The 14,517-nt window shown below is 42.3% G+C and overlaps 1 protein-coding gene across 9 annotated transcripts in view; it reads left to right on the top strand.

The window, feature by feature from the left end:
* LOC102212831 (disks large homolog 2-like) overlaps positions 1-14,517 on the top strand; it is a 177,107-nt gene that overhangs the window by 144,218 nt on the left and 18,372 nt on the right. For all 9 annotated transcript variants that reach the window (XM_013912744.1, XM_013912743.1, XM_013912741.1 and 6 more), the window contains 2 exons: positions 971-1,127; positions 11,146-11,248. In XM_013912744.1, the coding sequence (XP_013768198.1) occupies positions 971-1,127; positions 11,146-11,248 (260 nt within the window). The remainder of the gene's footprint in view (positions 1-970; positions 1,128-11,145; positions 11,249-14,517) is intronic.

Here is a 14,517-nt window from a genome sequence, read left to right as displayed (position 1 = left end):
CTGACCAGGATATGTCCCTGAATATGCATAATAAACAAATGTGCAGAATGCTTACTTTCACTTGCGCAGTAGCAGTTCCTAAATGCTGCCCCAAGAATATTGACTAGGGCTAGAAATAGAGCATATACTTCTCCTATACTGGCTTGTCCTATTTGGTTTTCTGCTAAAACCAGAATATAATTTAAAATCCTTCTCATCACATAAGAAGGTCTCACTTTTAATCACATTTATAATCACATAAAGCTGGATGTTTAGACGTTTTACTCTCTCAGCTGTGTTAACACAGACCTGCCAGTTTCTTGAACTGGTTGTGATCAATTAATAATGTGCACGTTTTCCTACGTTTTCCCTCAACTTTAACTTTATAATAATACGCTTTGATACAGCACTCTGTAGACAGCCAAAATTTTCAGCAACGACCTTCTGTGGATTACCATACCTTTGACAACTGTCAATATTCAGTGTTCATGTCTGTGAAGGTTGTCAGTCATCCAGGTCATCGTAGTCTAAGGAGCTTGGAAAGAAAAGCGTCTGGACTAGAACTAGAACTGAACAAGCTTCTCGGATGAGAGGTGAAACATCTTCAAGCCACTTAAAGGAGTCCAGAAACTTTTCTTTCCAAGCTCCTTAGATTCAGTACTCATAATCTTCAAATATTTTGAGATACATTAGTATATTCAAGTGTCTGTAAGTTTGTGACAGATGGAGCAAAAGAGCAAGCAAACCAGTGTGTGAAAGTGTGTAATATGATGAGGCTCCTTTTTCGTCAGCGCTAAATTGGGACAAGTGATCTAAGTAGAGCACTATCCCCCTGTGGAGCTCTGGCAGTCACTGAGCTTCAGTGTCTGCACAAAGCTTTACTCGAGCAATTGTGCAATTGTTGTCCACCTTTTAGTCTTCTTTCTGAGCTGAAGATGCTGAGACCTACTGACTCCCCTGAGCTTATGTATTATTTAAACTGTCTGCACAGGGAACCCAGGAAGGTCGTGCTCCACAAGAGTACCACGGGCTTGGGCTTCAACATCGTAGGTGGTGAAGATGGTGAGGGCATCTTTGTCTCCTTCATCCTTGCGGGAGGACCCGCTGACTTGAGTGGAGAACTGAGGCGAGGTGACCAGATTTTATCAGTGAGTATGCAAGAGCCACTATATCCACAGAGATTTACACATAGTAATGTTTCAAAATATGTTTAAGTTTTACCGAAATTATTGATGTAGAAATTCTGATGTCACCTGCGGTTTAATTCATTATGAAAAACCTTCACAGCTCAATAGCAGCCCTATTTGAGGGTCTTTACAGTATAAAGCATCCTGAGGCAGCTGTATTCAGTTTTTTATAGACTGAATTGAACTGAATATGCAAACTGCTTACAAACAAATCTGAATAAATAAGCTGTTTTTATTTGTTGCAGTCTGAATCTCTTTGTAATGCTCTGCACAAGTACAGGCTGACTTTTGTTAAATGTGTGTGTTCCAAGGACAATGATAAAGTGTGCAATAGTTCAGGTGGCCTAGATTTACTTTCAAAGCAAATGGATGGTGGGTTTTTTCTTCTGCAGTATTGCTCCAGTATGATAACAGATAGGTGCTGTGTGTCATAGTTTATTAGCAGGTTATTTTTTTAATTAAATCTATTAAATATGTGCATTTGTAATTGACAGCTATAAATACAAAACTAGTGTTTTTCATCTTTATTGCTTTAATTGTTAAAATAATTAATAATTAATGACGAAACAGAAATTTCCTTCATTGCCAGCGAAAGCTAGGAAAGGGATAGTAAAGAACTGCTAATTTGTCTAATATTAAGAAAACACCCAGCAGAACCTCTCACAGATAATTAGGCTATTCGGCAGCATGGGAGGATTAGGGGTAAAAAATAGCATTACATAGAGGCTAAGCCTTTCAGAAAGAAAGAAGGAGAAGGGGTTAAGATTGTGTCTGCAAGTTATTTTAAAACATTGTTTTTAAATCTAAATTTGCAAAGAATGCAGAGATTTAATCAAATAAACATGTATAACCATCTAGTCATGGCATGTCTCTGAAAACTACTGTCAGGAAAGAGCCATTTGATGCATCTACAATAAAAAAAACTGCCATCCAAAATAAAAATAAAACTTCTAAAGGGTCTTATCCTATTTGTAGACTAAGGTGACTTGCAAAGACTTAGTTGTAGTTTGACTGTTCAAATTTTTTTAATTCTTTGTGGAAATGATTGAACCTGTGTTTTCTGAGCTAACAAGGAAGGGAAACATCCAGCTGTGCAAAAAACGTGCACATCTGTGAAGATACTTTTTATATTAAACATGTTGAACATGTGCTTCCATCCAGACAATCTCCTTTACAAAAAGCTCTGCTAAACCAACAGCATGGCTGCTTTAAAACCCAGAGTCCAGTCCCATCGGTCAATAGTCCCAATCTGTCACGTTAGTGGTGGATCATGATTAAACTTCTAAACAAAAGGAAACAGAAGCAGCTTGGCAGCTGAAATCAAATAAGAATGGAAAACATCTCTTTTAAAACTACAGCGATTTAAAAAATAAGTATTTAGTAGTGCTGTCAAAATTAACGCGTTAACGCAAATTAATCCGCCATCATGGTCAACGCGATTAAAATTTTTAACGCAATTAACACATCTGGAGTACAGAATGACTCAAAATCCCTAAAATGTTTCTGTTAACTCATTTCGGGCAGTTTGGCCAAGCAGAGTTACCTTCGCACATGCGCAAATGGGCAGTTGATCTGGTAGTGACGGGCAGCTGAACCAATCAACTCAATATGGAAGATGATAAACGCACATCGGCCCTCTCGACGGGAAATTTGAGTATTAAAAAACAAGAAGACGGAACAGTCGACCAACATAAAGTCTTATGCATGTTGTGCAAGAAGGAATTTTCACTGAAGCACTTCCTGCTTAAAATATCACATTGACGCGAAGCATACGTTAGCCAGGATGCTGCTAGCACTTTAGCTAACGCGTCACCCAGCTTGGACAAACCACTCACGGAGCATCGCGGACTCAGTAAGTCGACCTCAGACATATTGACTGACGCAATCGCCAAGTGGATTGCAACAAGCTGCTTTTCTCGAGTCTGCTCATGCAAAATGAAATGTGATTAATATTGAATAAAAATTATATTTAATCGTGATTAATCAAAATTAATCCAAAGTAACCCTGTGATGAATCTGATTAAACATTTTAAATATTTTGTTTGACAGCAGTTTGATATAATTATATATCAGTTTATACTTACCTATTAGTATATAGTTTTTTTTTTAAAGTTGCATTTCACAGGAGAAAGCCTGTGCTAAAAGACTGAAGAAAACTATTCAAATTCTCTTTGAATTTAAGCATTTAACATTCTTTGTGTTTATACTTCATTATATTGCATAAATGTATGTTACAAGCTTAAATATAAAGTTGAAAAAATGTAATTGCAACCAGGCTTTTGATCAAGTAACTGCGATCCATTGCGATTAAAATTGTGAGATTAATTAGTTAATTTTTTTTTATCTATTGACAGCACTAATATTTAGTTTTACACATTTAAATTAAAATCAAAATAATTAATGTTGCAGAATTAAAGTCACATTTCCATTGAATTCAGTTCAATTCACTTTTATTCATACAGCACTAAATCACAACAACAGTCGCCTCAAGGTGCTTTACATTATAACGTAGACCCTAAAGTAATAGATACAGAGAAAACCCCAACAATCATATGACCCCCTATGAGCAGCACTTTGGTGACAGTGGGAAGGAAAAACTCTCTTTTAACAGGAAGAAACCTCCAGCAGAACCAGGTTGAGTCTAATAACAGATTAAATGCCATGTTGAGGCTGTCATTTTTAGCATCTACATGGATGTTAAAATCACCCACAATAATTATTTTATCTGAGCTGAGAACTCAATCAGATGAAAAGTCTGAGAAATCAGACAGAAACTCTGTGTAAGGCCCAGGTGGACGATAGATGATAACAAGTAAGACTGGTTTCTGAGTTTTACAGCTGGGGTGGACGAGGCTGAGCATCAGGCTTTCAAATGAATTAAAAGTCTGTCTTGGTCTTTCATTAATTAATAGGCTGGTGTGAAAAATTGCTGCCACATCTCCCCCTCGGCCTGTGCTTCGAGGTTTCTGGTAGTTAGAATGACTCGGGGGTGTTGATTCATTTAAACTAACATAATCATCCTGCTGCAACCAGGTTTCTGTGAGGCAGAGTAAATCGATTTGTTGATCAATTATTAAGTCATGTACTAACAGAGACTTGGAGGAGAGAGACCTAATATTTAATAATCCACATTTCACTGTTTTACTCTTTGGTTCAGATGTGGATACTGTATTGTTCTTTCTTTGTAATTGTTTATGTTTAAGTTGTTTGTTGCTGGTTTTTAGTTCGTTTTTTTGTCTGTTTGGGAGCTGACACAGTCTCTATGGAGATGGGTTTTTGGGGGGGTAGCAGGAGGAGAGAAGCTGCAGAGAGGCGTGTAAGACTGCAACTTTGCTTCCTGGTCCCAACTCTGGATACTCATATTTTGGGGGGTTTAATAAATTTGTCCATATTTCTAGAAATGAGAGCTGCTCCATCCAAAGTGGGATGGATGCCGTCTCTCCTAACAAGACCAGGTTTCCTCCAGAAGGTTTGCCAATTATCTATGAAGCCCACATCGTTTTTTGGACACCACTCAGACAATTTAAGGAGAACATCCAGCTAAACATGTCACTCCTGGTCTGATTGGGAAGGGGACCAGAGAAAACTACATTTTCTAAACCATCGCTACTTTGTTTTATGTAGCAACGAAAGGTGGGGATTTCAGAAGAAGACATACAGCTCATTAAATACATGATGGATATACATTGGGCAGAATAATGGAGTAAATCCAGTCTAAAGGATGATGTATCATTACCTTTACACCTCAAAAATACAACAACCCTGAACTTGTTACAATTGTTACTAGCTTCCAGGCTTAAAGGATCATGATCCTATGTCAATCCATTGTTCAGGGAAATTGTGTCCAGGAAACTCAATCCAATGAGTCCTTTGCCAAACCAGCATCTCTCGAAGTTACAGTCCTTTGCCTTCCTTCCCTCTGCTAACAACTGGACCACAGTTTGCAATTTAAAAAAAGAGGAAGACAGTCTTGATCTCCCCCAATCATCTGAAGCTCAGGTTTACTGTCCTGAATGAACAACAGTCAAAAGTGACAAAATCCACCTTTTGGCACTCTTGTAGCTATCTTAAAGGCTTCAAGGCTTGTGCCAGGGTACCAATTTTTGTGGTAGTGTTGTTTGAGGTTTGAAAACACCAGAGGTGCTGCCTTTTGAGAAAATGCTTCTCAGCTATTCCGATACTCCTGACACTGAAGGGATCATTAAGGATTTTTGCTTAGGCAGCAGCTGTCCTTTACTCCTAGAGTGCTTGGAGATTTTTTTAGGTGCTTTCCCAACTTTGACAAATGTCCATCTATGATAATTAGATTTACTCAGGGACTTTTTGATATAACGTTCCTCCACTTCCATGGCTGCTGTGTCTGTGGGGAAGCTGTTTGCTCTGTGTTGTAGTGTCCTGATGACACTATATGCTCCAGTGGATGATGGGAATCTAACCTTAAATATTAGTCAGTGTTTACTGTACACACTGACTTCATATGTCCCCCATTACTGGTGGAAATTTCACAGCCTAAGAAGGCTAGACTTTTTATTTTTCATATTCTCCCTGGTGAACTTATATATAAGTTTAAAAGGCCGGTAAGTATCCTGGGGCAACATACTGTGTGTGACTGCTAAATAGAAAGCATTTAGATGTAGTGGACCAGGAATACAAACTAGGATCAGAGAGAAAACCAGGGAACAAGGGAGAACAATATTGAGGGACGACACGATAATGAAGCTTGAGTGCTTCCTTTAGCATAGGATACACTTGACCGTCCTTTATGATAGGGAAAGGGAAATCTGTCCAAGAATTTAGACAGGGGGAACAAAACTGAACCCAAGGCACATGAGACAGGGACTATCAAAATAAAACAGGAAAAGCAGAGTCAGGAGAAACAAACAAACAGACACAACAGACTCTCACAGGAGACACCGAGATAAGACACAAAAGGAACCTAACTGACAAGAAACCATCAACCAGAAACACAAGTAAACTCAAAGACATAAAAAGAACTAAAACCAAGATTAAACCATATAAAACTTGAACTTTTATCTTCTTCATAATGCCAAGGAAAGAATCAAGAATACAAAGTTAAACTCAAAATGCTGACAAATGACAGCTTTGTACATTCCAGTCAATGCTAACACTAGCACATCTCTCTTGTTATTGGCAGACACCATACAAACACTACAAAGTGGACCCAACGGCACACATATTACTGCAGGTGATTTTAATCAGGCAAACTTAGAGTCTGTCCTGCCTAGATTTTACCAGCATGTAAGATGTGTGACCAGAGGGGAAAACACTTTGGCTCAAGTTTATACAAGCATAAAACACAGAGTGTGTTATCTCCCACACAGAGGCCGGTCTGACCACTTCTCTGTGATCCTCTCCCCTGAATACATCCACAGACATATACACAGAAGCAGCACAATTCCTCTGAGTCAAGTGTCTTTGGCAATAAGGACTTGACTGTTCATACAGAAGCTGTTCTATCCATCAACTTCTGTGTGGGAAATGTAGCAGCAGAAAAATGTACCTGTGTGTTTCCCAATCAAAGGTCCTGTAAGCTGTCAAACGTGTCCCCAAAGCCCACAATTCCACTTTCAGGGAAGTATATAGTGCTGCCAGAGCTGACCTGAAGAGCGGAATCAGGAAAATTGGAGCATAGAAAATCAACTCTCCCATAATAACCTTTGGTAGGGCATCCAGCGTATTGTCAACTTCAGGAGGCAGGCCAACACAGTCATGGACACGAGCATCACACTTAGCAAAGGAACTTCTCATGCTTTGAGACACCTCCCCCGTAATCCACTATTCTGTCTCAACCATTAACACCTTCCAAGTCCCAGTTTTGAGCTCCCAACCATTGACTGTACAGGTTCAGGATGTAAAGTGGATGTTAAGAGGGGTTGGTGCCAGGAAAACATCTGGACTTGACAGTATCAGATTTTTTAGGGACTGTGTTTACAGTCTTCGCCAGAATTTTCAACCTCTCTCTGAGATAGGCTTTCATCCCATGCTTTAATTATTCCTGTGTTCAGAGCCTATATCAACCGGCTCTGAACACCTGTAGCTCAGGTGGCAGAGCAGGTCAGCCACTAATCAGAAGGTCGGTGGTTCGATCCCAGGCTGCCTCCTGGCTGCATGCCAAATATCCTTGGGCAAGATACTAACCCCATGTTTGCCTACTGGTGGTGGTCAGAGGGCCCGGTGGCGCCAGTGTCCGGCAGCCTCGCCTCTGTCAGTGCGCCCCAGGGCAGCTGTGGCTACAATGTAGCTTGCCTTCGCCAGTGTGTGAATGTGTGTGTGAATGGGTGGATGACTGAATGTAGTGTGAAGCGCTTTGGGGTCCTTAGGGACTAGAAAAGCGCTATACAAATGCAGGCCATTTACCTTTTTTTTTTTTTTTACCACAAAGACAAAGAAGATTATTCTGGATTTTAAGAGATTATTTACCAGAACAGACAAGATGAGAAAAAAGACAAGACAAATATACAAATTCCCCACTCACCCCTAGTGCTCCGATTACCACTGGGACCACTGTTACCTTCACCCTCCACATCTTCTCCAGCTCTTCTCTGAGACCTTGGTATTTCTCCAGCTTCTCGTGTTCCTTCTTCCTGATGTTGCTTTCATTCACTTTCACAATGTCTATCACGATGTCCACCTTCCTCTGCTTGTCCAACACTACTATGTCCGGTTGGTTAGCCACCACTATATTGTCCGTCTATATCTGCAAGTCCCACCGAATCTTAGCTCGGTCATTCTCCTTGGGGGCGTCTCCCATTTTGACCTCGGGACTTCCAGGTTATATTCGGCACAGATGTTCCTGTACACTATGCATGCCACTTGGTTATGGCGTTCCATGTATGCCTTGCCTGCTAGCATCTTGCACCCTGCTGTTATGTGCTGGATTGTCTCTGGGGCATCTTTACACAGCCTGCACCTGGGGTCTTGCCTGGTGTGATAGACCCCAGCCTCTATGGATCTTGTGCTCAGAGCTTGTTCCTGTGCTGCCATGATTAGTGCCTCTGTGCTGTCTTTCAGTCCAGCTTTGTCCAGCCACTGGTAGAATTTCAGCCACCTCCTCTATCTGCCGGTGGTACATACCGTGCAGGGGCCTATAATTCCATGATAGTTCCTCCTCTTTCCTGTATTTCTGCTGGCTGAGGTATTCACTAAACACGCGGTCGGTTGGGGCCATCTTCCTGATGTACTTGTGGATTTCCTTTGTCTCATCCTGGACCGTGGTACTGACACTCACCAGTCCCTGAACTCCTGCCTTACACCTAGCGTACAGCCTCAGGGTTCTGGACTTGGGGTGAAGCCCTCCATGCATGGTCAGTAGTTTCATTGTCTTGATGTCAGGGGCTTCTATCTCCTCCTTTGGTCAACTTATTATCCCAGCAGGGTACCTGACCACAGGCAGGGCGTAGGTGTTGATAGCCCGGATCTTGTTCTTATCGTTTAGCTCATAGGTGTCAAACTCTGGCCCGCGGGCCAAATTCCATATTCAGTTTTTCAGCAAAACTTGTTTGAGTCCATAAGAAAAGATTCATTCTCATATCTGGAGGAAGATTTTTTTTTCCAATAAATATTAATGTTAGCCCGCGACTTTGTTCCAGTTTTGAATTTTGGCCCACTGTGTATTTGAGTCTGACACCCCTGGTTTATCTGACTTGTCAGGACTTGCTTTACCCTCTGCAGGTACTTTGTGGTTGCAGCTTTCTTAGCAACCTCTTCATGGTTCCCATTTGCCTGTGGGATCCTCAGTTACTTGTAGCTAACCTCTGTATCTGCAATGTTGCCTTCTGGTAGTTTGATCCCCTCAGTTCTGACTACCTTTTCTCTCTTTGTTATCATCTGACTACACTTCTCCAGTCTGAAAGACATTCCAATGTCATTGCTGTATATCCTGGTGGTGTGGATCAGTGAATCAATGTCTCGTTCACTCTTGGCATACAGCTTGATGTCATCCATGTACAGGAGGTGGCTGACAACTGCTCCATTCCGTAGTCGGTATCCGTAGCCAGTCTTGTCAATGATCTGACTGAGGGAATTCAGGCCTATGCAGAACAGCAGTGGGGACAGAGCATCTCCTTGGTAGATCCCACACTTGATGGTGACTTGTGCTATGGGCTTGAAGTTGGAAATTAGTGTTGTACACCACATCCCCATTGAGTTCCTGATGAAGGCTCTTAGGGTACTGTTGATCTTGTATAGGTCTAGGCATTCCAGTATCCAGCTGTGGGGCATTGAATCATAGGCCTTCTTATAATCAATCCAGGCAGTGCCCTGTGCACTGGAGGCTGATTGGTCAGCCTAGTCTTGCAGTCTTGGCTGACTGCTCGGTCTACCAGTAGTTGGTGCTTTGCACGTCTAGTATTCTTGCTAATCCCTTTCTGTGCCCCACTCATGTATTGAGCCATGTGCCTGTTCATCTTAGACGCTATAATGCCTGACAGGCGCTTGTACTGAGTGGTACTGAGGCAGGTTACTGGCCGGTAGTTGGATGGGACCGGTAATTTCTTGGTGATCATCACTGTCCGGTCTTCAGTTTGCCATTCTGGGTGTGGCTGGTCTATTAGCAGCTTGTTCATTTGTGCTGCCAGACGCTCGTGGAGTGCAGTCAGTTTTTCAGCCAGTAGGCGTGAACCATGTCGGGGCCTGGTGCTGTCCAACTCCTCATACTGGAGACCCTTTCTTGGATATCTGCCACTGTGATGGTCACTGGACCCTGTTCAGGGAGGTCGCTGTGGTCTGCCCTCAGATCCACTAGCCACTGAGCATTGCCGTTATGGGTTGTGTCCTTCTCCCATATGCTCTTCCAGTATTGCTCCGTCTCCAGCCTTGGTGGTGCTGTTCTCTTATTATTGTTCCCTTGCCACTGCCCCTGCCACTCGGCTGGTTCTGAGGAGAACAGCTGGTTTATTCTCCTGCCTTCGATCTCTCTGGTGTACCCCTTAAAGCAGCTGGCGAAGGCTGTGAGTCTTTGCTTGGCAGTTTCCACGGCCTGTGGTATGAGACAGTTTGCTGTACTTCTTAGGCACCTTCTTCATCGCACCTTTCTGCAGCTCCAATAGTTGGCTAACCTCCCTCCATGCTACCTTGATTTTGGCCTCAAGTCTCCTTCTCCATGTTCAACTTGTAGCCAAGCATCTCACTGATCACTGCTGCCGTAGTGTAGATCAGCTGGTTATGGTCACAGTAGGTATTGTCCAGAGTGCTGCATTCATATCATCTAGTAGATCTTCTGAGGGTATGTTGTCTTGGTACCCAGCTACAGAGGATCCAGGTTTCAAGCTGATCCAGGTTTCAAATGGGCATTGGAAATAACACCCAATGACCAAAAAACTAGTTTGGTTGATGAAGCAGTATATAGGCCAGCCAACCAGACATTGTGGGGGTTAAAAAGGAACACAAGACTGTAGTTTTGGTTTCAGCAACAGCAGGAAGAAAGAGCATGAGAAAACAGAGAAGTACCAGGGGCTGAATGAACAATTGGTGCAATTGTGGAACATAAAATCCAGAATGGTCCCAGTGGTAGTAGGAGTAGTAGAGTAGGAGCTGTAACCCCAGAACTGGAAGAGGGCTCCAGCACGTTCAGCCCACAACATCAGTGGTCTGCGTCAGTAGTAGGAACAGCTGAGGTACTCCATAGAACCTTCGACCTCAGGAGGACCCAAGCTTGAGGATCATACACACATACCTCTCTCCTCCCCACAACCCCCACCCCACCTGCGGGGATGAAAGATAGTGAAAAGTTTCAGCTTTAATTTTAATTAAGGGCTTTGACAATTGTCATTTGGGAAAATTCACAATAAAATTGATAAATGGGTTAAACTAAATCTGAAGCTGAATTGTCCTCCTATTAATGGACACCATGCATTAACACTGAGGTGAAATAAAGTACACTTTTTTGTATTGCAGGTCAATACACAATATACAGTAAAGCAAACTGTAATAAAATAATTCAACTTTGTTGTTAAAATAGGTCAATGGCATTGACCTACAAGGAGCCACACATGAACAAGCAGCTGCAGCCCTAAAAGGAGCAGGACAAGTGGTCACCATCATTGCTCAGTACAGACCTGAAGGTAAGTCAGCTGAAAAAAGTTAATGCACTTTACAAGCACACCAATCATGTGGTGTAAATGCCTTATTAATCAGCACAAACCTAACACAGGATGCTTAATGCTTAAATAGATCTTTGCGGGCCTCTAAGTAAATTGGCTATAATTGGGCCAAGTGATGACCTCCTTATGTACAGTTGTGCACATAAGTTCACATACCCTGGCAGAATTTATGATTTCCTAACCATTTTTCAGACAATATGAATGATAACACAAAAACTTTTCTTTTCATTCATGGTTGGTGTTTGGTTGTTATACTCAAGGCTCCATTGAGGTGTCTACAAGATGTCATGAGGTACAAGCCGGAGGTCGTCTATGTCCCTGGCAAAACATTTGTCATTCAAGATTCAAGATTCAAAGTGTTTATTGTCATGTGTACAGAAGAAATAGCATTTCAATAAACACTTTGAATCTTGAATCTCGAATGACATCGCCAATACGTTGTCGCGTAGCCCACAGTCTTGGGCAGATTGCTACGTAGCCACTGTGATACAGGGCATTCCAGCATCTCCAAGCTGAATGTAGAGCATTAAAGAGACACTGCAACTGATGGCGACTTACAGACTGCCATTACCTACATACGCAGGGGATGGCCTGTATACGGAAGTAGTGTGCCACCGAATATCAAAGTGTACATGAAGGTGAAGAATGAGCTATCAGAGGCCAAAGGCCTGGTTATACGAGGCTGCCAAACATCGAGGTGGACGACGCTGTCACCTACCTGCTGCATCGGGTCTTCTCTCATCTGGAGAGAACCCGATGCATTGTGAGAGTCATGGTTTTTTTTTAATTTCTCCAGTGCCTTCAACACAATCCAGACCTCAGTGCTAAGTGGGAAGCTGCAGGGAAAGGGAGTGGACCATCACTGTCCTCGTGGATTGTTGACTACCTCACCAGTAGATCCCAGTATGTGACTGCGGGACTGTGTGTCTGAGGTGGTAGTCTGTAGCACGGGGCCCCACAAGGAACAGTACTTGCTCCTTCCCTCTTCACCCTGTACACTGCAGACTTCAGTTATAACACGGACACTTGCCATCTCCAGAAGTTCTCAGACGACACCGCCATTGTGGGCGGTGTGAATTAGGGAGTAGACCTAACTCAGCAAACTGGTCAGGAGGGCCAGCTCTGTCCTGGACCATCCGCTGAAGTCTATCGAGCAGGTTGGGGAGGATGTTGTCTAAGCTAACATCCATCATGGACATCACCTCCCACCCCCTGAATGAGACTGTACGAGCACTGAGCAGCTCGTTCAGCAGTGGACTTTTACACCCACAGTGTAGGAAGGAGCGCTACCGCAGGTCATTCTTACAGCAGCCGTCAGACTCTATGACACAGTTTAACATCCTTTGGTCATCTTACTCACCAGCTTGTTTGCTCACTGTACATTTTATACATATCTCTGTACAATCTTTCTATACATATTTCTGTACATCGTTACCTGTATATACGAACTTCAGTTGCTTATGTATATAGGACCACTTTGTGTCTCCCTTTTATATTTTATATTCCCCTTGCTATAAGAGCTGTGTAACACCCACATTTTTCATCCGGAGATAATAAAGGTTTATTCTATTCTATTCTATTCTATTCTATATACTGGGTTATGTTAGTGCCCATGTTGCCCATCTGATGTTTTTGCGGCAGGGCTGCCTAGTGCCAGATTTATTCCTAGCTGTCGTACCCGTTGTTGTGCTGTTATAACTGATGCTGAGCACATGTTCAATAAAGCAAACAACTGTATTTACTCTTTTTAGATAATAATCACAAAACAAACTACCCCACCTACATACCCAGTTCTTACTACCCTGTATTGCCCCTTTTAACATCAATGACAGCTTGAAGTATTTTGTCATAGTTGTGGATGAGGCTCTATACTTTCTCAGATGGTAAATCTGCCCATTCTTCCTGGCAAAAAGCCTCCAGTTCCTGTATTTCTTGGGCTGTCTTGCATGAACTGCAAGTTTGAGGTCTCCTCAGAGTGGCTCAATGATATTGAGGTCAGGAGACTGTCATGTCACTTTATTCTGCTGTAGCCAGTGACAGGCCGACTTGGCCTTCTGTTTTGCATCATTGTCATGTTGAAATGTCCAAGTACGTCACATTTGCAGCTTCCAGGCTGATGAATGCAAAATTTACTCAATTTAAAAAAAATTCCTTTTTTGATAGCTTACTGCATTCCTATTGCCATCAATTCTGATGAAATATCCTGTGCCTTTGTAGCTCACACATCCCAAAACATCAGCTATCCATCACCATGTTTCACATCAGGAATGGTGGCCCTTTCACCGTTCGCCTTGTTGACTCCTCTCCAAGTGGCAAACGTTCAGTTTAAGTCTCATCACTCTAAATGACTTTGTGCCAGAAGGTTTGAGGCTTGTCTCTGTGCTGTTTGGCATATTGTAAGTGGAATACTTTGCGGCATTTGTGTAGTAATGGCTTTCCTCTGGCAACTCGACTATGCAGCCCATCTTTCTTCAAGTCCCTCCTTATTGTGCATCTTGAAACAGCCACACCACATTTTCAGAGAGTCCTGTGTGAAGCCTGAAGTTATTTGTACATTTTTCCTTGCATCCCCAACAGTTTTTCTGGCACTTGTGGCTGAAATTTTAGTTGGTCTACTTGACTGTGGTTTGGTTTCGACAGAACCCCCAATTTTCCACTTCTTAATTAGAGTTTGAACATTGCTGATATTTTCTTATATACCTTTCCTTTTTTATAAAGTTCAACTTTTCCCGCAGATCCTTTGACAATTCTTTTGCTTTCCTCATGACTTAGAATAACATCAGTGAATGAAAGATGCATGGGTCTGTCAGGAGCCCAGAAAGTCACTGACCTTTTATACACACCCACTGATTACAAGCAAACACATCACAGGTGACGATGGTGACATTTCATAGCCTTTCTAACCTTTTTGTGTTGTGTGCAAGTCACCAGGGTATGTAAACTTTTGATCTGGGTCATTTGGGTAGTTTGTGTTGTGTTTAAAAAAAAAGAGTAACCACAGTTTGACAATAAATGGCGTCAGCCAACAACGAGTGAAAGAAAAGGTTGTGTGCTATCATCCATACTGTCTGAAAGTTCTGCCAGGGTATGTAAACTTATGAGACACCTACGGAATTAGCACCTATGCACTTACAGTGGGGCAAAAAAGTATTTAGTCAGCCACCGATTGTGCAAGTTCCCCCACCTAAAATGATGACAGAGGTCAGTAATTTGCACCAGAGGTACACTTC

The sequence above is a fragment of the Pundamilia nyererei genome, unplaced genomic scaffold (genome assembly GCF_000239375.1).
Source record: "Pundamilia nyererei isolate P.nyererei 1_Seehausen unplaced genomic scaffold, PunNye1.0 scaffold00099, whole genome shotgun sequence".
In the NCBI taxonomy this organism is placed as follows: domain Eukaryota; kingdom Metazoa; phylum Chordata; class Actinopteri; order Cichliformes; family Cichlidae; genus Pundamilia; species Pundamilia nyererei.
Note: the sequence above shows the minus strand (reverse complement) of the source record. Positions and strands in the feature narration are given on the sequence as shown.